Source organism: Uranotaenia lowii, chromosome 2 (genome assembly GCF_029784155.1).
Source record: "Uranotaenia lowii strain MFRU-FL chromosome 2, ASM2978415v1, whole genome shotgun sequence".
In the NCBI taxonomy this organism is placed as follows: Eukaryota; Metazoa; Arthropoda; class Insecta; order Diptera; family Culicidae; genus Uranotaenia; species Uranotaenia lowii.
The window spans coordinates 353,575,017-353,600,016 of NC_073692.1; the positions used below are offsets into that span (position 1 = coordinate 353,575,017).

General features: G+C 35.1%; 1 protein-coding gene across 1 annotated transcript in view; it reads right to left on the reverse strand.

The window, feature by feature from the left end:
• Positions 1-25,000, reverse strand: part of LOC129743071 (protein phosphatase 1 regulatory subunit 12B-like) — a 186,006-nt gene that overhangs the window by 158,960 nt on the left and 2,046 nt on the right. The window contains exon 2 of the mRNA XM_055735014.1: positions 2,444-2,531. Within this exon, the coding sequence (XP_055590989.1) occupies positions 2,444-2,531 (88 nt within the window). The remainder of the gene's footprint in view (positions 1-2,443; positions 2,532-25,000) is intronic.

Consider the following 25,000-nt stretch of genomic DNA (forward strand, 5'->3'; position numbering starts at 1 on the left):
CCGACCATTCATACGTGATGTTGTTACAAAGAAAATGCCTCCATTTTTATATATAAGATGTGAAGAGATAATTTTGTATGGGGACCCCCCTTTCATCAAAAGGGAGATTCTCGAAACTATTATACAAACCATCTCTGACCCAAAAAACCCTCGGATACCAAATTTCACTTCATTCCGACCGACCATTCATACGTGATGTTGTTACAAAGAAAATGCCTCCATTTTTATATATAAGATTATAATTCGTACTAGTTTTCTGGAGGGGCGGAAATATTGATTTCAAATTTGTAAACTAGCCTGCTTAAAATTTAATTCCAAGCAAATCTAAAATTCAGAAGGAGGAACATCATTTTGAATAATTGTTAATGACTTACCAGAAACTTTGATTCTGATTGATATTAAATGGTATCAGTAAAATTTATTATTTTTCCAAGTAATTTTGATGGATTTATGATACCTTGATTTATTGTGCATTTTTGAAATTGTCATTATTTTTAGCTAAATGTGAATTTTGAAACCCGTCTAATGGAGCCGCCAATTTTGAATTCGACCAGTGAGAACATTTACTGATCTGAATTCTTCGTTTTAAAGAAGGGTAGTAGAGGCAGAATCCTATGCACATTTGTTAAAACTTTTTTTAAATAAAGCACTATTATCTGTTTACATGGAATTATCATTTTGAATTGAAAATTCACATTTTTCCATGTGTTCAAAATTTGATTCCACAATGCATATCAGTGATGTTAGATGGGACTTCACATTTTGTTCAGGCAGCTTCAGTATCTAGATTGAATCAGTATATATGAATGGAAGATGGTGTAGACTATCGAGGGTGAATATCCAAAGCCGGGACGCTTGCAACAGAGTTGCTTCACTCATAAATCATTATAATGGAAACAAATTAAACCTAAGATCTAAATTCAACATTGTTCAAGATTTCCTACAATGGTATCGGATTTCTAAAGGAAGTATTTGTTTGTATAAAGATATTTTTTTTTGTACATTTTTTGTATATTTGTTGTGGTCTTCATTAATTGAAATTTTTCGGCAATTTACGGCGAAAAAAACTGGTGTTTTTTTACGTTTCGGCTTACTGAATTTCAACCATCCTCAGAAAAACTAAATTTAAATGAAAAAGAATTAGAATATAAATTTACAATTTTTTTCACATTTATTATTTTAAAAAAATTGGTGATTGTTAGAAAAATATTTTTACACCAACAGTATTGTTATAGAATAAGAAAAACAATATAAAGTTTGAAGGAGATATCATTAAGCCAAACTGTCATACTGGGTAAAAATTTTAACGGCATGAAAAAACGTAAGAAAATGTACATCTATTGTTTGATGTTTTTAATTTTTTTATGACAATCTAAATTAAAAAAAAATACTATCTCATGATGTGAGAAACTATGTCATGATCATTATATTATTGATATTATCATTAAATGACAACTTTATAACATTTTATCAAAATTGAATAAGTGTTGTGGTATACAAATGTTGCATCTAACCCTGCAGTTGCATGTTGCCCTGTTTGACGGTACCTTCCTTACACTATTTCAATTGATCTTTTTTGAAAATTTAGCAATAGAATAAATTTAAAAATGTTAAAATTTTACTGTCTAGCAACACCACCAACTTGTGACTTTTTCTCACTTAAATGCAACTAAAAAGAACAACGATCCTTCCTTTAAATTGCAAATTCCTTCGTCCTCGTTAGTTAGACCGGGGGACTTCCAAAGTCAAACCAGAAAAAGTGGGATTTCTTCCAATATCTGTCGCTTCTGCATTAATTATCGTTTACTGTTTAAATACGCGCGGTTCTGATTTATCTTCGGAACCGATAGAACGATGATTGGTTGGTTTAATCGTTGTGTTGGATGCAGCCAACTTACTATTTCTCGTCTTCCACCCTCTAACGGGACTAATATCCAGTTTTACTGTAAATACCATTAATAGCGAATGAGGAAATATTTTCATTTCAAGTACCAACAGAAAACGGGATTGGGTGTGTGCGTTTGATGGGATGCTGTGCTGTGACATTGAACCAGTTTTCAATCGAGCTCTAGTTACAGTGATACTTGGTTGGGGGGTTTGATTCTGGTTTCTCTGCTATGAATGGCTGAAGAGTAGCGAAGTCAAGAAGGAGGAAGGAAGGAAGATTGTTTTAGAAGCACGCGACAATAGTCGTTCACTGAAGATGAGGAAAACGGATGGGTGGAAGAGAACTGCACACGTTTATAATTGGCACACTCTCTAGTGAAGCGAGCGCGTATTTATGATAAGCACCATCAACGGAGACAACGAACGGAAGAGAAAGTGGTGCCACCTGCCTTTCGAAGAAGAGCAACTCTAGCAAGGATGTCATTCGGTTCTGAGAGGTTCATAAATGATGATGATGGTTATGGAGGAATATCTAACGTTGACGCAATTTACCTACTGGCTTGCATTTGTCGGGGATTGGGAACAAGACGGTGTTTGGGTGGGGGTGGTGGTTGGGAAAACGATCAGCTGGATGGAACAGGTGCCTTCAGATGGAATAACGGACGCAAGGAGAGCATGCTTTCATTCAAGCGTACATATTCCTTGAAGCGATGATGTGATGAAACGCAACATTGACTGTTGTATAGAACTTTAGTTGAAGTATGTTTGCCTTCTAAGAGGAGAGAACTTTCCGTCGCATCGCCATAGGCCGGAATATATTAAGGCGTTTCAATGAGTTACTTTTTTATGGGCCAAATTAACATTTTGATGAGAGGAAAGGCTACATAAAAGGTCAAGAATTGGTTTTATTTCTCTCTTGAATTTAAATTGATAGGAGTCTGCTCTGATGAGGGTTTTCACCAAAAATGTGCTGAAATGTCTAGAATTTTTGTGTTTTTTTTAACTTGCGCATAACAAATTTTTTCTCAGAGTTAAATTTTATTTACAACATTATAAGAATTCCAAAACAATAAGTTTTAAAAAGATTTGTTCAGAATAAGGATAAATAGAGCAATTTACAGCCAAATTGACATTTTTTTAAAACGAACACAAACACATAGAGAATCTTAATGAAACTTGATGTTTATTTCTTCGAATTTTCTCGAAGAGATTGCTTTTTCTTATCTCTAAGCGTACATCTTTCAAGGATATGATGGCTAGCATCTTACAAATGCTAAAACCACCTACCTACAGAAAGTGTACTATGCATACGGTGACCGGGATTCGATCTCATACCCGCTGGCTTAGAAGACTCGAAGGCTATCCTCTACGCCATGGGCTGCGGAAGACCATTCTAGACCGCAAGAGTAAGTTTTTTTTCCTGGGCTTCCAGGATGCATCTATGAAAAATATAAACGTAGCTTGAAGGATTCTTTGACTTCATAAGTGATCCCAGAATAAAAAAATCCTTCTTGGCATCCCCGGGAAAAAAGTAAGAAACCATCAATCTTTTAATAGTGCTAAATTTACACATTAATCCTGATGTGGGTTCAAATCCCATCTGATTCTGCTTGACTCAATTCGAAAATTTCTACATAAAAATCATAACTGATGGATTCTGTTTTCAGTCTTAATCAGGACTGGGAATTATGTATCTTGAATTTATATTTAAGAATTTTATGTGGAAAATGTTCGAGATTGAAAAAAAATAATAGCTGTAAAATTCATGATGAAACACTTTCGATAGGCAACTAAAATCAGAAAAACAACATTAATACACCAAAGTCACAGAAAAATCTACAATTTCACAAAATTTAAAACAAATATTCTTCACAGATTTCCGTGAAAAATTTTGGAAATATTCACATACTTTACAGATTTTTATAAATTTGTACGTATTGCAAAAATTACTTTTTTTTTGTCAACTTAATTTTGGGTTTTTAACTTGGTTTTGGAAAAACCTGATAAGATTGGTAATGCTTGTTGATTTTTATCTAGTAAAATGTAAAAAAACTCAATTTTTCACGACTTTCAAATAAATTTATGCTATATCACAGAAATCCATCCCAGAATTTTTGGATAAAATCACAGAAAGTCAGATTTTTTTCGCAAACACTGGGCCTGAAATATAACATACTAACATTCATTTTATTTCTTCTTCATTTCTAAAACCAATCACATGTTGAACTGTGACGCAATTTTTATACGGTTTGCTTTAAAATTCCAGTTGATTAAAATTATTGAAGATCCGACAGCTGCAGTTTTTGGTAAAAAATAATAATAATATGATAATATACCAGACAAGTTTTTCAATAACTGTCCGTCAACTGCAACGTTGAAATAAAGTCGTGAATTCCAGAAAGAAACGACTATAATCGGAACATTGTTTTTATATTTAATCTTTTATAATAAAGAAGTAATAGAGCAAAGAAAAAAAGTGGCCCATTATTTAACTTTAATATGGTCTTGTTATAATCCTGCAAGCTTATGAGCTTTCATTTTTAGATTCTTTTTAAAAAAAAACCTTCATTTTGCAACACACTAAGATTGCATTTAATTCGCTCGGAATAATGATTCTTTAAATAACAAAAAAGATGGTCAATTTCCACGAATTTCGAACGTAAACCCTCCCGAATTTCGTTACGCTTCACAATTCCTGAAATACGGGATGAAAATCTTACGAGTTCTCAGAAGCACGAACAATCGGCCCGAACTCGGAACAGCAGCTGCCTGCATTACGACGATCTCTGTCTTTTTCTATTGTGTGCTAAGTATACTGCAACGATAAAAAGAGTTTACATCATTTTTGAAGTAAGTAAACAGAAGATCATTTTTAATGTAAAATCGGGCACTTAATCCGAAAATGATATTCAAAAAAATCTCAATAGAACAGTTTTTAAGTTATGCTGGTAATATGAAATTTTAGAAAAAGAAAAAAAAATGGTTGTACTTATATCCAAATATTTCGGATTGCCTAACATGAAATTGAAACCTGGGGCGGGATTATGGAACTTGAAACAATCGAGGTTCGTTCGATTCGACCGATTTTGGCATTACCGATCTTGAACGAGCTTGATTCGAATGGAACGTTTCGAGATGATCTACTATCCGTTTTACTCGAAATCTGGTACGTTAAAATTTAGAACTCGAACGAGATACGTAAAACGTTCTTATTCGATTCGAGTTGAAACTCGAAACGAATATCTCGAATCGAATAGGATTCATAATTTCCCCCCTGTTTGTGCATATCGAAGGTGAATAATTTTAGCATCTATCATCTGAACTTCATTTTTGTGTATGATTAACTGTATTGATGATATTTGTGAATTTATGTTAAAAATACGGTGAAAAACGACATTTTTTGGGGATTTTTTTTTCATTTGTGGTTTAAGACATGATGGTAATTAATTTTAAACAAAAATTTCAAGTTGTTTTTTATTCAAAATCTGTTAAAAGTTATAGAAGGTATGTTTATTGAACTACAAAAGAAATGTTTTAATTTTTAAATAATTTAACGAACCACAGTCCCAAAATATTCGGATGGTAGTACATGTACTTTTTTCTTTTTTAAAAATTTCATATTTGAAGCATAACTCAAAAACTGTTCTACAGAGATTTTTCATTTTTGGATTTAGCACCAGATTTTACTTCAGAAATATGGGTCAGTTAATAAAGTTCACGATTTTTAATAACTATTGTAAACTAGTGTAATTTTCGACAGTAAGTCAGTTGCCGAAGTTTTAAGTAAGTACTGGTAATGTTCAACGTCTTTCAACGACTTCAAACGTTCAGCAAAGCCGGCGCTGTCTTATCTCAAACTTAAGACGGAAGGCTCCGGTATTCAAAAAGGACTAATTAATCGTGATGTCGAAGTCAGATGTGGTCTCAATTCCGGTCAACAGCTGATTCAAATGGCCGACAGTCCTGCCCTGCGACAGTTGTTTTCCCGAGCTGTTTTTCTGTCTCGAGATTGTCCTGTAATTTATGCTGTTAAAAATACAGAGCGAAATCGCCCCGACCACAGGAGAAAAGATTAAGCGAAACTTGTGTTAAATTTCCAACGATCGTTTTGAACCAATTTTTGTTTTGCTTTTTTGGCTGGGTCACCAGATGTCTCCAAACTAGTATTGTTCGATCTCCTGGAAAAGATCGATTCCAAAGATCGATTCAGCTTAATGGTTCCAAGATCGATCCATCTAAAAAATCGAAGCAAAAGGATCGATCTCTGCAAGATCGATCTTTTAAATTTGTGTAGGGAGTACTGCATTAGGGATGCTTTATGCTGAAGTAAATAGTGAAAAACGACAGGAAAGCTCATACATTTGAATATCAATTGTATTAGCAAGAAAAAAATGTTTTCATATCAACACTTTTAGTTTTACTTTTTATGTCTTTGTTTGAGTGTTTATGGCATATCAAAAACAAAATAAATATATGCATTTCTTCATACGACAAACTTTGAAGTTCAAATTACAAGCGCGTAATATAGTAATAAGTCTAAATATTGTAACTTGACTGATTTAAATAATTCAACCATTTTAAGTTAGTACACTAGGTGGAATGCTCATTTTGAAAAGGCTACGGATTTTACCATCATTTCAGCTACAGATCATGACACAAAGGTAACGTGTTCATCTATCATCTGGAAGGCTCAAGTTTAATTCTTCAAGCATCCAATTTTTCATGAATAGTTTTCATTAAGATTAGAGGCAAGGTTAAAATATTAATTTGAGGAATGTAATAATTCAACTGTTTATATAAAATGAACGCTTTAACTTTCTAGAAATACTTATATTGTGATCTCATTTAAATGCTGAAAAAAAATCTGAGTTTTTCACAAATAAACATCTGTAATTCTTTGATTTGACATCAAAATTCTGTTCCGATTTTCTATGGCGCTGTTGTCATGATTTTTTAGAAAAGTCAAGTCAAATACTCACAAATTCACAAATTAAAATAACAAATGCAATAAAATTTCATCATTAAAAATATGAGGTAAATAGTGATATCACAATTCATCATTCCAAAAGTATGTACAATATGCAGAAATTCTGTGAATTCTGGGAAAATGTTCAATATTCTGTGGTCTGTAACACAGACTCTGTGACGGAAATTCGCCAAAAACTTTGTGAAAGTTTCGATAAGAAGTTAAATCTTGAGCTGAGCAAAATGCTCTAGAATTCTGATGCTTAATTCGAGGCTTAGTAAACCTTCAAGTAACCGTTCTGTGGAATTTTCGATTATTTGAGCGTTCGACAAAAGTTCTGGTTTTCCTCAAAAGTATGGAGGTAAAAATATTCACCTATTAAGTCGGTCGATTTTATTGGCATGGAGACATCACGATTAAGCAGTCTTTAGGATGGTGCAGGAATCATAATTCTACATTAAACTGAAACTCAAAATCTTCGAAATATATAGAAAAAAAAACTTCAAAAGGTCGAAAGATCGGATCAAAAATAAACCGATTTAATCGATTTTTCCAAATCGAAAATATGAGTTCAAAAAATCGATCTCATAAAGATCGATTTAAGATCAAAAAAACCTACTCCAAACACACCAAAGAGAACTTTCAAAACCAAACTGAGGAAAAAAAACAAAATGTTGGTCAGTTTTGAATAGATCGAATGAACTGTTTCGCAAGTTTTAAGAAAATTGCTGTAAAAGTTTCGTAACACTTTTTTCCGGTTGCATAATGGAAAAATATATTCAAAGATAAACGCTATTTCCTTCAAGCTAGAAGTGCTAAATTTTGGACAATGGCAAAAGTGATACTTGAAAGTAACCCGCTTTGAGATGTCTAGGATCAGTTCTGATGAGTAAGACTGATCGTCAAGAGTGTTCCTGATTGACTGGATATATTTAGCCGATTCGTCCTCTGACGATAACCGTTCAAGAAGCGAAAAAAAATATTGTAAAACTGTTGAAAACTGTTGACTGCCTTAATAATGCAAATATAAAAGAATGAATAAAAGTTTATCACCGGTACTTTTAGTACAGTTTACATTACGTAAATTTAAAAAAAAAGTTGTTTCACTCATCGAAAAAAGTCTATAGTTAAAACCGTATAAAACAATGGAAGTGGAATTCAGTCCAGTCAAAAGTAACTTTTATTGCATTTATCTAGCAAAAGCACCCGTCTACTTTAGAGCGGCATTAGATTAATTATTGATGAAATCATATACGACTACGTCTTTTCGAAAACTGGGCACTTGAAAATTTGATTTGTACACGCAAAATAATTTAGAAATTAATTACACGGGATTATTCACATAAACTAAGATTTTGTTGCATCCTATCGATTTTACGTGTGTTTCGGAGTAATTTCTTAAAAGTACGTAACTGCTGAATGAATTTCACGTAAAGTTGAAGCGGATGCCTTAGAGTCCATCCAGATCAGTAAGAAATATTACATTGATAATTCGTCACAGCCATACGAAAGCATATTACATACTCAGGTATTTTTTCTCACTACGTATTTGTTGGATATTTTCTAAGTTATGTAATTTATCTTTTCATGTTTTTGAATTAAAAAAAAAATTGCTGGTTCTATAAAATTTATACAGTATCAATTTAAACTAACATGCCACCAGAAACACTTAATCACATTATTAAAAAAGATCGTCGCTTTTCGCTTTCCATCATAACAATCTTTCGAATTAAGAAATTTATAGAAAGAAAAAGGAACATGGGGCGTTGTGACACCACGATTTGAATCCATTATTTCGAAAATGACATCATCGCACCTTTAAAAATCAATATGAAGCGCTTTAGATAATGAATTTCTTGACAGTTTTTTCAGTGATAGACACTACCAACTCTAAATTCTACAAACGATTCCCAAAAAAAATCCTAAAACTTTATTGCTTACCACTGAAATACGTCTGAGCTTTTAGGTTAGTTGACAACGTAATAGTCGTTAACATTTTTTCACCAATTGTACTTACTTAACTTAATGATCCCGCGCCGATCCTCCGGTGCATAGGGCCGTGGTAAAAGACCTCCACTGTTGACGATCCGGAGCCAGCGTCTTCACCTGGTCCCAGTCAAGATTCTCGTCGACAGTTCGGATTTCAGCGGCTAGGCTTCGCCGCCACGAATTTCTGGGTCTGCCTCTTCTTCGATGACCTTCTGGATTCCAATCTAGCGCCTCTCTGCAAATCTCGTTTTCATCTCTTCGCAGCGTGTGCCCAATCCATCTCCACTTACGTTCCCGAATCTCGACTTCCAGCGCCCTTTGATGACACCGGCGATGTAGTTCCTCATTCGAGATCCAATTGCCAGGCCACCAAGCGCGGATGATATTCCGCAGGCAGCGGTTTACAAATACTTGCAGTTTTCGCGTCGTTACCGCATATGTGCACCAAGTTTCGCACCCGTACAGCAATACGGATTTGACGTTTGAGTTGAAGATTCGGATTTTCGTTCGTAGAGAGATCTGGCGTGACCGCCAGATGTTTCGGAGACTCGCAAACGCAAATCGGGCCTTTCTTATCCGGGTTTCGATGTCTTTTCTGGTACCACCATCAGGCGTTATCTGGCTACCAAGATACTGGAAGCACTCCACTTTCTCAACCCGTTGCCCAGCTACCATGAAACTGGAGGGACCTCCTGTGTTGATCTCCATCGACTTGGTCTTTCCGACATTGACTTTGAGACCTGCTGCCTTGGAACTTTCGGTGAGATCGTCGAGTTTGCTCTGCATATCTGGTTGTGTTTGGGCGAGCAAAACAATATCGTCAGCCAGGTCAAGGTCGTTCAGTTGCTCCATTGTTGAAGGATTCCACGGCAATCCTCGGTTCGGTGCACAGTCAATCGATCCAATCAGAATCTCATCCATTACGATGAGAAAAAGTAGCGGTGATAGAATACATCCTTGTCTCACTCCAGCAGTTACCGGGATTGGTTCGGACAAGACACCGTCGTGCAAGACCTTGCACGAAAATGCCTCGTACTGTGCTTCGATGAGATGGACTAGTTTCTCTAGGACCCCTCGTCGCCTTAGAGCCGCCCAGATGTTTTCATGGTTAAGTCGGTCGAATGCTTTTTCGAAATCAACGAACACCAGCAGAAGAGAGTCCTGGAATTCGTTGATTTGTTCCAGTATGATTCGTAGCGTTGTGATGTGGTCCACACATGATCGTCCGGATCGGAATCCAGCTTGTTGCCGTCGGAGTGTAGCGTCTATTTTCTCCTGGATCCTGTTCAGGATCACTTTGCAGAGTACTTTGAGGGTTGTACAGATCAACGTTATGCCTCGCCAGTTACCGCACTCTGTCAGGTCTCCTTTCTTCGGGACCTTTACGAGGATACCCTGCATCCAGTCGGCCGGGAATGTTGCAGTATCCCAGATGTCAGCGAAAAGACGGTGCAACATTTGTGCTGATAGGGCAGGGTCGGCTTTGAGCATTTCAGCAGGGATGCAATCGATCCCAGGTGCTTTGTTGGATTTCATGTTTTTGATTGCCGCTTCTATTTCAGCCAGCGAAGGCGCTTCCGAGTTGACGCCATTTATGCGACTTACTGTTGGCGCTTCGAGCTGCAGATTTCGCTATTCGTGACTCGGAAGAGTTGTTCGAAGTGCTCAGTCCATCGTTTGAGCTGATCTGTTCGATCGGTCAATAACTGACCTGCTCGGTCTTTTAGCGGCATTCTTGCATTAGTCCTTGCACCACTGAGGCGGCGAGAAATGTCATAAAGTAATCGGATATCTCCATTGGCGGCGGCTCTTTCTCCCTCTTCGGCTAGGGAGTTTGTCCAGGCTCTCTTGTCTCGTCTACAAGCTCGTTTAACTGCCTTTTCCAGCTCCGCATATCGTAAGCGGGCGGCTGCTTTGGCTGACCCGGTACATGCCTGCTCAATTCCGACTTTCGCCTTTCTCCGATCATCGACCATCCTCCAAGTTTCATCCGACATCCATTCACTTCTTCTTCCACAAACTTTACCGAGAGTACCATGGCTCGTCGTGATAAAGGCATTCTTGATTCCACACCACTGTTCTTCGACTGTTCCGTCTGTCGGCAGCTCCGAGGCTCGGGATTCTAGCTGTTCAACGTATGCCCTTTTCACCTCTGGATTCTCCAACCGGCGGACGTCGTATCGACACCCGACTTTCTCCTCGCGCCGTTGGACACGCGCAACTCTCAGTCGTATCTCGCCAAGGACGAGGTGATGGTCAGATGCAATGTCTGCGCTTCGTTTGTTGCGGACATCAAGAAGGCTCCTTCTCCATTTTCGGCTGATGCAGATGTGGTCAATTTGATTTTCTGTTCGGCCATCTCGGGATACCCAAGTGACCTTATGTGCTGGTCGATGGGGGAAGAGCGATCCGCCGATCACCATGTTGTTGTTTCCACAAAATTCTACAAACAGTTCTCCGTTTTCGCTCATCTGTCCTAGGCCATGGCGTCCCATGATGCGCTCAAGGTCCTGATTGTCGGAGCCAATCTTTGCGTTGAAGTCGCCCAAATGGATTTGAATGTCACCCTTCGGAATTCTCTCAACCACGCTGTTCAGTTGACTGTAAAACTGCTCTTTCTCCTGCAAGTCGGCAACGTCAGTTGGCGCATAACACTGGACCATTGTAAGATTACTAACCCGTGTTCTGAATCTGGCTACGGTTATTCTTTCGTTTATCGGTTCCCATCTAATGAGGGCCGCGTAGGCCTGCGGGCTTAACAGGAAACCAACTCCTCGTTCCCGAGTAGCATGTTCTCCTCGTATGCCAGAGTAAAGCAGGACTTGCCCGGATTGTGTCTTGTGTTCTCCAGTATTAGGCCAACGGACTTCGCTCAATCCCAGAATTTCAAGCTTGAGGCGGCTAGCCTCTCTAGCAAGTTGTTCCAGTTTGCCTTGTTGGGCAAGGGTTAAAACATTCCAAGTTCCAATTCGTGTCCGTGTTTTCATGCTAAAAGTCGTCGCCAAAGTTCCAGGTCGGTCATTTCTTTCGGATTCCGTAACAATTTCAAATCGGGAGCAGTAGGTTGTTAGCCTAAAGTCCCAATTGTAGTAGTATAGAATGATTTTTTCAAGATGATTTTCAGATAAAAAAAAATAACAATCTTTCACTCATTTTTCAATCGGAATTTAGATTTAATATTGTGTAACTTTTGAACGGGTCAATAGACAGCACTGTTTTAAGTCAATGTTCAACGTATTTTTTGGATGTCAGCATTTGAAATTGTACACACTTTTTAGAAGATTTTTTGTTCGAGTTTGTAGGTCTGTCCTCTGTGGATTAAGTGTGTAACTTAACAAAATTGTCTGTTATATAAATAGGTAACAAAAAAAGTAAATTGTTAGTTGAGAACCATGTTGGCAAACTTCTGGTTATTTTTTAATGGAAATGAAGGCATAACAACCTAACAAAATAGTACGAAGATTATTCAACGATATGGGTTTACCTCAACTACTAATAAACTTGTACAACTGAGAAAGTCAATACCGGAAACACTAATTCACCACCCCATTCAACCTCCCATAAGTACTTGTGTCTCAATCTTAGGCCCCCGAAAAGTTGTGTTATAGAGTTTCATTCTCTGGCCACAAAAAACCTAAAACGAAGAAAAAAAAACCCAGGCCCCGGCCGGGAAATTAACCGGCGCTGCGCGCTGTTACAACAAAATCCGCATCAATTTGAAATTCAACACCTACAGGTTGTTATTATTTTATTGCCACCTCCCTCTCTCATTATGACAGCGAGCGCCATCACCGAAAGCCGCCGGCTGGTTGCGTTTGCAATTTAGTGAGGTTAGGTTTTTTTCCTCCCCTGTGTGACTTCATTGCAGTCGGATTGGTGTCTTGGGTTTGTAGATTTTACAGCCCAAATAGTTTGGTCAACGACGGTATTTTTTCTTTTCTCCGGTTGGACACCAAAACAGAACCAAGTAAAACACACCACCTTTGGCTTTGGTCGGTTGTTTTTTAATCAATTTTTTAATTTGTTTTCCCATGTTGAGCTGTCAGTTTCGGTTGTTGTTTTATCATTCCACATTCCACTATAAGTTTTAGGAGTTTTTCAGTTCGCTTGTTTTCCGTCAACTTTGAATTTTTATTTGTTGGTTCCTTCCACAACTTCTAAATTCAGCATTACATGAACCTGTGAACTCAGTTGGTCATTTTAACGAAGTCCCACAATATCGTGTAACCCATTTCCGCATTTTAGTGACGATAATCGCGGCGTCACCGTCGTCGTCCATTCCATATCATCCCAGTCAGTCTGTAATTGAATTTGTCGCAATTTTCTCCTCCAATATGTTTGCATCCGGATGAGGTTGTACCGACCGACCGAGAGAGCAATTTCACCTGCTTGTGCCAGCTGATGATGTTGACATTGTGCAAATTAGCGCAAGCGGGTACCCATTATCAGCAACACCTTCGCGATGCGATGGCGCCATCGCCAATCGGTAATTGTTGGAGAAACTTGTTACATTGTTACAATGGTTTTCCTAAATGGAAATGTACCGACTCATACCGGAGCTTTTATCCTTGCATAGAATGTATTTGGGATTGAAATGTTTTCAGCAAAACGAGGTTTTATTTTGGTATCATTACTTTCGTTTGTTTCCATCGCAATTCCGTTTTTGTCTACCAAAAATACACAGCAAGCAAATTACCCAAGTCCCTATACATTCATCTTAATAGTTTAAAAAAATACTTAAAGTTTGTAGATAAGTACAATCGAAATATTTTTTTTATAATTCCTAGCTGTCAATGTATCGAATATATTTCTACCGATATTTTTAACTGTTGAAAAACGCAGGTTTCAGTGGTGGAATGAGTTATCTTTATTCAGGTTTGTTCGTCAAGTCCCTCAACAACTACCCATAACATTAGCGATAGCTATTTGGCACTTTCCACTTGTCATATTCCCTAACCGGGAAAGTACACATTTCTTAATGAGTACTTTGATACTCTTACCCAGAATATCTGGCAACACTGTTATTTTACTACGAACCGAATTTGAGTAATCTCGCCTAACCGTGTGATGATGTAAACATTTGTACCGCGTTTATCATCATCACCTGTCATCAGCAATCATTGAGCTATTGTTCTCGATTGCAAATTGAACAATGTTTTGGTTCTGCTGCAATCGGCAGCAATGTGGGAGCGGCTAAGGATCCGTAGAAACCGTAAGTATCAACATTAACAAACAGGTACCAGTGAATCCAGTTGGTTAACTTTGAAATCACTTAAGGAAAACACTTCCTTTTCTCTTTCACTCAATTCTCTTTCAAAAGTTTGCGTTTTCTTAAATCTTTTAGCACGCTTGAAATGATTTCCTCTATTTCAAAAGATTTTATGATATTTACACACATTTGTTGTATGACATCCATCAGAAAACAAATTGCAAACGTAGGAAATTGCGCAAATACAATTTTTGGTAATATTATTTTTACTTGACTTTTATTTCACTTTCCATTCACTACATACCCATCCTCTTGACGTCCAACAAAAATCGTTTTGGTTCATAACTCAGAGTATTTTTATTATATAGGGTACCGTCATGATGGCTCTAGTATGGTGATCTCATATGCCAAATCGCCATTCCGCCATATTGAAAAAAGTTTTGACAGCTGGCTGTAGTGTTTACGAAAAAAGGGGTCCAGGGATGCCAGGTGTTAGAGATAAAAAATCAGATGGCAAAAAAGTGTGTATGTGCACAAGCCAATCGTAAACGAAAGATCAAAAGATTCAAAACCGTACTGGGGTTTAGTTTATTTTATTATATTTAAATTGAGTTTTCGGAAAAAAGCAATGATATGAGTCTATTCAATGAAGTAATTTGTATTCTAAACACTTTTTTATAATAAAATTACAATACAGTTCGGTCTATCCGTATGTTCCGAAAAAGAAAAACTTTTCATTGACCGTTATGATAGAAAGGATCTTAAAGGGTGCATGGAACAAACAGCCAAAACCCTAAACCGGATGTTGCTTGTTCCTTATTCTTGTTACCTTATCCAAAGAGCTATTTTGTTTCCCTCCAATCGAAAAGTGTTGGATGAAAATAAAAGTAAATCGGTTCTGCTAAAGGAATGCTATAAATTCTGCTATTGATAAATTTCATGATTAAATGATAAACGATTTTATGGTTCGAAATTTTATTTTCAAATAACTGTTGCATCATGTAAATACTGCTTATAAGCCTTTTTCAATATTAACATATTCAGTTAATCTACCTTCACCACCACCCACGAGCAGCGCTGAGCTGGAGCTTTGCTGCACTTGAGGATGACTAGCAATTGGACAGCATCACCTGCAGAATCCTTCAGGGGCTCAATCCATTCCGGACAATCAACAGTCTGCAGTGGATCGAACTGATTCCCCAACCTATTCATCGGACTTATCGTCATGCTGCTCAGGCGCCTAACGTTGCGCCTATTTTCCTATTTCAGCTCATCGGTCCCATCATTCAAAAGTGCCAAAAACTTCATCTGATTTTCCCAAATGCTACCCATCAGATCCGGATTACTCGATTGGATCTTCTGGAGCAGCGATGGCAACAGACGGGGGTCCTCCTGAAGCAGCTTTTTCATCTCGATGAAGATCGGATGTTCCTGCAGGAGGGCGCTTCTCGGACGATGGAATGTAACGCCTCGCCATGTTACCATCCGATTCGATGACTTTCTGCTGCTTCTAGATAGCTCTTGAAAGAAAAAAAAGTGTTGAATAAGCAAAAAAGTGTTGAATAAGCATAAATTTGTCATAAGTAATGCAAAATTAATGTTATTCACCGCTACCGACAAAGCTGGCACCGTCGTTTATAGGTCCAACTTCTTCCAGCTTTGCTTACCATCCCGGAGCTCAGCCGGAAGATTTTGTTTCAATTCTATGAATTATATTTGCAAAAATCAAAGCGAAATCTTTGTTTAAGCAATATCTTGGTGATTGGCAAAACTTCGTGTTTTATAAAAAATCAGAGCACCTGGCATCCCAGCCAGCCAGCAGCTAGCCGAACAGCCAGCTGTCAAATTTCGGCTCCTCCTCCGCATCCAACCCTCGTCTACTTTTTGCCAAAGAGAGACCACCATATCTAGAGGCATCATGGGTACCGTAAATCGGACGTGAAATTCCGAGCACGATGACGTAGTTGTTATGAAATTTTTATTACATTACATAGGAAACTAACTTAAATCTTCGTTTTTCGTCGATTGCGTAAAAATTTTCAGTTCATAGGTGAACCAAACCAAAATTAATGATAAAATATTTTATTTCAGTAAGAAACATATTGAATAATGAGCTAAGAATCATCCCAAAGCTCCAATAAAACTTAGATGAATATTACAAATTTAAAATATTTCGTTAAAAAACTCGAAACTTGCATGTTAAATGATGCATTAGGACTGTAATATGTTTTTTGCAGTATTTTCAAGTTTTAAGCTTGCAATGAGCTTGGAAATAGTTTCCAAAAATAGAAATTACCAAAAAAAAATTTATATTTCCACAGTAAATTCGCATTTTATGCAGAATCGCAAACCAAATCAAATTTTTTAAGAGGCTCATAAATCTAGGAAATCAAATTTATGCGTTTGAGAACAGTGGCGTACAAATAACAGAAAATTATTTTTATGAAAAAAAAAACTGAAGAATTACAGTACCGTTCATAATTGTATAGAAATTGAAAGCACGCACACTGTCACTTCGACTTTGAACTTCCATAACTTTTTACTCTGATAATATTTTTATTATATTTTTATTACTGTAACAGTAGTTCTATGAAAATCGGACTTTTTGGACTTTTACTATTCAAACTGCAATATCTCAGAAACTACTCTACATTTTTCATTGAAATTGTGCAGAGTGATTGTTGAAATATGAAGCTAGCATGTCTGAAATTTTTGTAAAGTTCTATCGATGGGATCAAAAGTTACGTGAGGTACAATTTTTCAGGCATAATCCTAAAAATGCGATTTTTATAGAATTTTGGACGACAATATCGTTTTATCCACAAATCAGTCAAAAAATGTCTGGCAAAAGCAATGAAGGAAAGAAAAAATGGAATAAATGATTTATTTGTGTTTTGAAATCAGAATCTCGAGATATTGTTTCGATTTTTTGGGTTGAAACAGATTTACTAGTTGTTAAACATGAAATAGGATTTACCTATGGAAACATTCGTCCATAATTCTATAGAAATCACATTTTTAGGTTAATGCTTGAAATATTGTACCTTGCAAATATTGTACCGTAACGTTCACATAAGAAAATCTTTTAGTTTCGTATGGAAAAATTTAATAAGTGTGAAAAGTCAACATAATTTTTCTTTTATCTGTGGACCAGAAAACCGGAAAAAGAGGGCTTAAAAATTAATTAATTTCTTATTGTAGATTTCGATTTGCAATTCAATTAGCCTTGTGTTTTAAAACTCTAAACTTGACATACAAAATCCCAACCTCGTCTTTGAAATAGATTTTTATTGTGTAGATAACTAAACAAGAACAGAGTTTGTAACGAATCATTTTAACTTCAAAATAATTAATAGAATACCAATTTTATACATCGACAAGTTGTACACCATGTTACAGGCATTTACCCACTATCACGATAGCCCACAGAATTACAAATCAAATCTAAAATCTAATAACCTTTACCTTATTATTGTAAATTTTTATTTAAAAAAATCGTTTATGTCATCTTAAAAGTTATGCTGAAATGGAATATTCTTCAAAAAACGAATTTCAGCCTCAATTATTTTTTTTCTTGTTCTTCTCAATGCTCGACATCACATTAAAAAGAATTAATAAACTACACAAGGCCACAACATGTACATTTTTCCTATGTGAAATTTATTTAAAAACAATTTTGACTAATTTGGGTGCCTTGAATCTAAATATGCAAATGTTTAATCTAGTTTCAAATCAATTATCAACTTTCCTCAAGACTTTGAGTAATTTGGCGTTCTGCGAAAAAGTTACAAAAGTTTTATATTAATTTATTTTTTATAATTTGACAATTTTTTTTTCGAAAAAATGTAATCCATATAAATATTAAATATTTTTTAAAGCATAAATCTAATCGTTTTACAGGTTTTAACAAATTTGCTAAATGAAATCAAGTTTGTTTTAACTTTCTACAGTAATGTCAAAAATACTTGTACTTAAGGATATTTTTCCAGATATAAAAATGGTTTAGTTTTACTTTTTTAGATCATGCATCATCATCATCATCAAAATGTTATTCCCTAATTAAATGAAGTATAACAATCAAAATCAGAATCAATTTTTTTCTTATATGTAGTTTTGATAGTTGATCAGTAATCATTGATAGATTTCACTTAAAACTGACACATTTTAAAACTCCACATCACCAAAACTAAATGTAATAGACCTAATTTGATAAAGGATTCAAGTTCAGGACTCTAAAATTTACCAAATCAATCATTAAAACATAAGCACTAAAACGCTGTTCTCTTGAATTAACAATTTTTTTTTAACCCTCATCCGCATTAGATTTCATTACCCTAATCAGCACTTGTGGTGTCAATTTGACACCACAAGCTCAAATCGTTTTACCTTTGGGCGTGTTAAACCGATTTAAACAAAACTTACATCAAAAGAAACCTTGTAATGTCAGTAAAATATGTTTAGAACATTATATACAGCTAAAGTTACAAGTTTTCTCGTTATTCAGCATGAAAGAAAAAAAATCCTCAAAAACATGCCTCACGAAAACTGCTGTAGTTCATATGTTCCACGTCCAAAAAAATATTTGCCTTATGCATATGAAAGCTGAAGTTAATGCCTACATCATGAAGACAAGAAATATTTTTTTAAATTTTTTTTAATGAAATGGTCACAAAAAGTTAAAAAAGTGGTCTAAAAAACCTACTTTTCATTCGATTGCTAGTAAATACTGTTCGAGCGATGGTAGAGTTTTAGAAAAATATGACAACAAACTTTATTAAAATTCTAACATTTTGCTATCTTTAGATTTTTGATGCAACAAAAATTGAAATTACTGGAATTTTTCAAAGTTCACTACTTTGCGCATTTTTTTACAAATTGAAATTTCATCTGTTTTTGTGGTCCACCGTCAGGTTGTACCCAGATTTTCAGTGCTTTTACTTTGTTTGGACCAATCAAAAGTATATTCATTTGAAAGCTAATTTAATCTATATTCTAGTGAGGTGCAACAATTCACGCTGTGAGATTTCACAAAAATTTAAAAATTATAAACGTAAAATCATTCCTGAATTTCTAGAACTACAAGCACCTCGTCCAGCAAAACGTGTTTGTTTGCTCTCCGAGTAGGTACGGTGGGTGGTGATTCGGGCAGAGAGCCAAGCCGAGAGACGAAATAACGATGCGTGTCGTGCATTTCTTCGTCTGTCGGCTTCGCTCTCTGCCCAAATCACCACCCACCGTACCTACTCGGAGAGCAAACAAACACGTTTTGCTGGACGCGGAGCTTATAGTTCTAGAAATTCAGGAATGATTTTACGTTTATAATTTTCATATTTTTGTGAAATCTCACAGCGTGAATTGTTGCACCTCACTAGAATGTAGATTAAATTAGCTTTCCAATGAATATTCTTTTGATTGGTCCAAACAAAGTAAAAGCACTGAAAATCCGGGTACAACCTGACGGTGGACCACAAAAACAGATGAAATTTCAATTTGTAAAAAAAATGCGCAAAGTAGTAAACTTTGAAAAATTCCAGTAATTTCAATTTTTGTTGCATCAAAAATCTAAAGACAGCAAAATGTTAGAATTTTAATAAAGTTTGTTGTCATATTTTTTCTAAAACTCTACCATCGCTCAAACAGTATTTACTAGCAATCGAATGAAAAGTAGGTTTTTTAGACCACTTTTTTTAACTTTTTGTGACCATTTCATTAAAAAAAAATTTAAAAAATATTTCTTGTCTTCATGATGTAGGCATTAACTTCAGCTTTCATATGCATAAGGCAAATATTTTTGTGAACGTGGAACATATGAACTACAGCAGTTTTCGTGAGGCATGTTTTTTCGGATTTTTTTTCCTTCATGCTGAATAACGAGAAAACTTGTAACTTTAGCTGTATATAATGTTCTAAACATATTTTACTGACATTACAAGGTTTCTGTTGATATAAGTTTTATATGAAGTTCATAATAATTCAAACGACTTAAATAGATTTTACTTTTGTGGTGTCAAAATGACACCAAAAGTCGGAAAAGGGAGTTTTTTTGTCCAGGCTTCCAGGGTTCGTCCATAAAAAAAAGTAAAGATGCAATATTGAAGAACTTTTGAATTCATTTAGGGTCCCCGAAGAAATTTTTGTATTTTGAAGCTTCTGAAAAAAGTTACAAGCCTTCAAACTTGCAATGGTGTCAAAATGACACCCTAATGCGGATGAGGGTTAAATGGTAAAACGTGTTATTAAAAAAAGCCTTTTAATTGTTAAAAAAAACTTATCTATTTCATCTTCAAATTTTGATTATTTTGAAATAAAATTACCGAACAGCATTTTTTCCATTTTTGATTAAATTTACCGAATTTTAAAGTCAAATTACTTAAATTTTTAGGAATATCTTAAAAAGTTTGTCTACGTTTCTCAATTCTGAATTTTGGGTGCTCTAAAAACATAAACCTTGAATTTTATTCCTATTCAAAAAATCACATTATTTACACATAACATCACGATTACTTTTTTTTTCAAATTCGAAAAACGCTAACACAATTTTTCAATCAACCCTTCAGTTGAAAATGAAGATAATAAATGTTGATCGACATTTATTTAAGAATTCAAATTTCTTTTTCCAAACCTGTATTTTGGGAATATTTATTTTAAATTTTAAAATTAAATTACCTACTTAGAAATTATTTTGAAGAAAATTTCTAGTTCAGAATAAGGAACATGATTTTGAAAATTTCATCAATGAGTTGCCGAAAACATCATTGATTTGAAACTTTCATTGTGGTTTGTTTCGAAAGTTTTGATTTATTAGTAAAATTCTATCGACTAGATGGGTAATGAATAAATTGATTTTCGGCGATTTCATTCACGAATAAAAGGAGTCTTTCAATGAGTCTATTAATATAACATAATTAATTATGTGTTTGAAAAGGTGTTACAATATATGGTGTACTTACTGAAATTTCTCGTTTTAATTGTCCAAGAAGTTTTTTGAATCTGCTAAACTGTCTAATCGGGAAATGTAAGTCCAGTTGTCTGTGGTGTATAACAAAAATATTCAAAGTTGAGCTTTCTACTTTCATGCAATCTTCCTTGGAATCTGTTCTACTTACTATTGATCTAGTTGAGATGGATATAACACTTTGAAAGTTTTAAAAACGAAAACGGATATAAAAATAATTTTCAGTTTTTTTTTATGTTCTTTTCCACCTAGCCACTACTGATGTTTGTTGTATTTTGTGTGTTTGAACCCATTTCAAAGTTCTCTTATTATTATTATAATTATACTTTCTTTATTCAATAACGTAAAATATTACATCTTTTTTAATTTTACATTTTTTGCGTTGATAGAAATCCATGTGCATTAGATCCGATATCAAGATAAGTAAATAATTCAAACAATGGTGAAAAAAACTCGAAACAAAATTTGTGAAGGGCTCAATAATTTTTTTTTTGTTTTTCGTACTAAATAGCAACTTTAAAAAAAAACGTGCTAAATTTTTAAAATGGTAAGTTTGGCTAAAATTTTTGTATTTGCTGGAGAATCTGGGCGATTTGGCTTATTTGATTTGGGCGGCATCCAAACGCAAAAATTGCACTTTTTTGACCCCCTCCCCCCGTATGTCACAAATTGTAACGCTTCGACGTACCCCCCTATGAAAATTACGTAACGCTGATAATGACCCCCCCCCCCCCTCATCTTCTCATGATTTTGAATACTGATTTTCGAAGGTAAAAAAATATTTCAACATAATTTTTTAAACGTTCTTAAAAACGGAATTAATATCGATCTATCCAAATCGCTTCTTAGTACTCATTGATGATAACTCTCTCATAAAATAAATTGATTATCTTGTTATGAGTTGCTCTTTGCTTGTAAACTGATGATCTACCTTGTTTACTTTAAATTGTTGAAGAAGCCTAACTTGTTAAGCGAAATATATTCCACTAAGTAATATTCGTCACAAGAATCAAAATTGCATATTTTGAATAAATTGAGAAAAAATAGTGAAATTTACGTCTTAAAGTTGAATTGAGTTTTGGGGGGTAAATGTACCTAAATGTAGGATTTTTTTCAACGGTTATTTCACGGATATTTAATACACCTTTCAAGAAGTCTATTTAAGAATCTTTAAAGAAGAAAGATTACAAATCAGTTTCAATCATGTTGAAGCTTACAAATTTCAAACTGATTTTGGTTGGCATATTATTCTGCCAAAATTGCATGACATAAAATCGTTACGTAACGATGAGCATAACTCCCTCCCTCCCCTATGTCACAATTCGTAACGTTCGAGCTAACCCCCTCCCCCCCCCCCCCTAGGAGCGTTACGTAACTTATGGATGCCCCCTTGGGCAAAAAATTAGTTTTTCGAAGAAAGCATTAATTTTTTTTTAACTTAACTAATTCTATGCTTATATCGAGTAACATGAATCTACCAAACTCTTACGCCAATTTATTGGTTTTTTCTTCGATGATAATTGTAAATCAAATTATCAAAAGATAAAGAGATTAAAATTTAACGATTCAAGTATGATACTTGCACATTTGAACCAGTTTGAGATTTTAGTTGGAAATTTGGCTCTTGAAAAAAAAATGCAATATTCAAATTTTACTCACTACATCAAGACAATATGGCATTTCCTTTAAACTTTTTACGTGAATACTTCTTTGTCAGCAATAATTTTTAATTAAAAATCGATTTGATAAATAGAATTTTGTGGATAATTTTAGAAAAATAAAAATCTTCTTTTTAATAATACTTCGAAGTTATCGATGTTTTTATCAAACAGAATTTGCGAAAAACTCGAATATATTTATGATTTTCAGCTGAATTGTGTAAACAAATAAAATGTGATTCAAAATTGGAAATTTCTTAAACAAAATGATAAGTCTACGAGTCTTCTGCTACTTGAATTCCTTCACGAAATAGTCAATTTTATATTTTTAAAACTCAACTCATTTCTGAGCTGAGTCTGAATTTTGAATAATTATTCTCAACCTGAATTCTAAATTTAAATTTTGAATCTGTTTCCGAAATTCAAAAAGTTATCTGAAACGTAAAAATAATCGAATTCTGTATTACAGGTCAGAATTAGAAATATGAGCCAAGCAGCGAAATTTGTTTCAGGGCCACAGAATTTATTTTTTTTTGTACTTTTTTTTACGACTTGAAGGCTTAAGGAGCCAAATTAGTTTTGTGTGTATCCAATTATTTGTTAAGTTTAGATCATCCTTTTTTGAGGGAATCGATATTTATTGTTTCTTTAATCCAACTTGTTGATTCGAATTAGAAAAAAATCTAATGATCAATCTGATTCAAAGTTTTTAATTCTGGATCGCCAGTTATAAGCTCTGATAAGTTTGTAATCTTCACAATAATTAAATTTAAGAATTTCGTATCTGAATGGTGAACAAAAAGTTAGGATGGTTTTTAATTATTTTTTTCTAATACTTAGACTGTTCCAAACTTTAATACTCTGAGTCTGAGCCCAAACTTGAGCTTCAACATCTTGGGCCAGATAATTTGAAGCCTGGAGACTCTGAGTCTAGAGACGCTAGCCATGAAAATCATGGGCCTAAAACACGGATCCGGAAATTCAGGTTTGGATAGCTTAGCTCTGAAATCCTAAGGGGGTCTGAAAAACTCGAGATTGACCTTTTTGAGCATCAAAACCCTGGGTTTTAAAACTCTGGGTCTAAAATTCCGTAGTCTTGAGACGCTGAGCCTGAATAGCTTGAACCAGACGATCCACGGCCTGCAGTTCTGGACCTCAATTATCCTGAGTGGCCTGAAAACACTAACTTAGGGTTGCCTGTTTGCCCGGTTTTATCCGGGTTTGCCCGGATATTTAATACAACATTTGGGAACAGTCCGGCCCGGCCCGTTTGCCCGAATTTCATTAAAAATGCCCGGATTTTGCCCGGATTTACTCATTTTATTTGGCAAATCAAACAAAAAAAAAGCCTCCGAAATGAAATTTTTTGAGCAAATTTCATAGAAATAATCATGGAAAGTTTTTTGGAAATCCAAAATACGATGTAAAATCTATCGATGAGTTTTGATAAAAAATTCAAAATTTTTCCAATTTTTTTACCTTGATTTTTGTTGAGTAATTTTTGGATTTTGAGAAAAAATTTTCGGTTTCTGCCCGGATTTATGGTAGTCTATTTTAAAATCAAATGCCCGAATATTGCCAGCTTTTTTATATAAAATTGCCCAGTTTGTCCGGCCCGAATACGTGCTGAAAAAATTCTGGCAACCTTACTGACTAACTTGAACATGTTTGGCCGAATGACCGTAAGTCTGGGGCAGGGCCTTAAAATCTAAAGCCTAAAGACTACCACTCTGAGCCTGAAAACTCTGGATCAGAAGATTCAAGCTCGAAGTTTTATGTGCCTTGGATAACTCAAGATTGAATATCTTAGGCCTCATAAACATAGTTTTTAACCCAATAGATTAAAGAATCTGCGCCTGAAGATTCAAGTCCTAAAGATTCTGAGGCAGAAGTTGTAAAGAATTTCTTATGCTTAAGAAATCGTCATTCTATCCCAGTGTTGAGTAATACAACTGAAGTCCTATCACTAAATGAGCTTTCTACAGAACCAAGATATTGACTTGAATATGCTCTTGATACTATAACCCTATTGCCAAGACCCCAGACCTAAGTGCTTGGGATTGATATCATGAGTTTTGAGCATAAATCTAGATAATGGGCCAGTTGAACCAAATGTTAACCCTAGCACATTAAGGGTTTGTATCGAGCGATACGTTCTTTATCTGATCCTTGATTCAAGACAGTGAAACTAAAGTCTGAATTTGATGAATCTCAAATAGAAATTCACGTTTTAAAATTTACAAAAACAGCAAGTATAAGGTCTATACATAAGTGCTTACGAAATTTCACAAAACATTTTCACCATCTATTCGTTTCTTCTACCCAAAGCGCTCTAG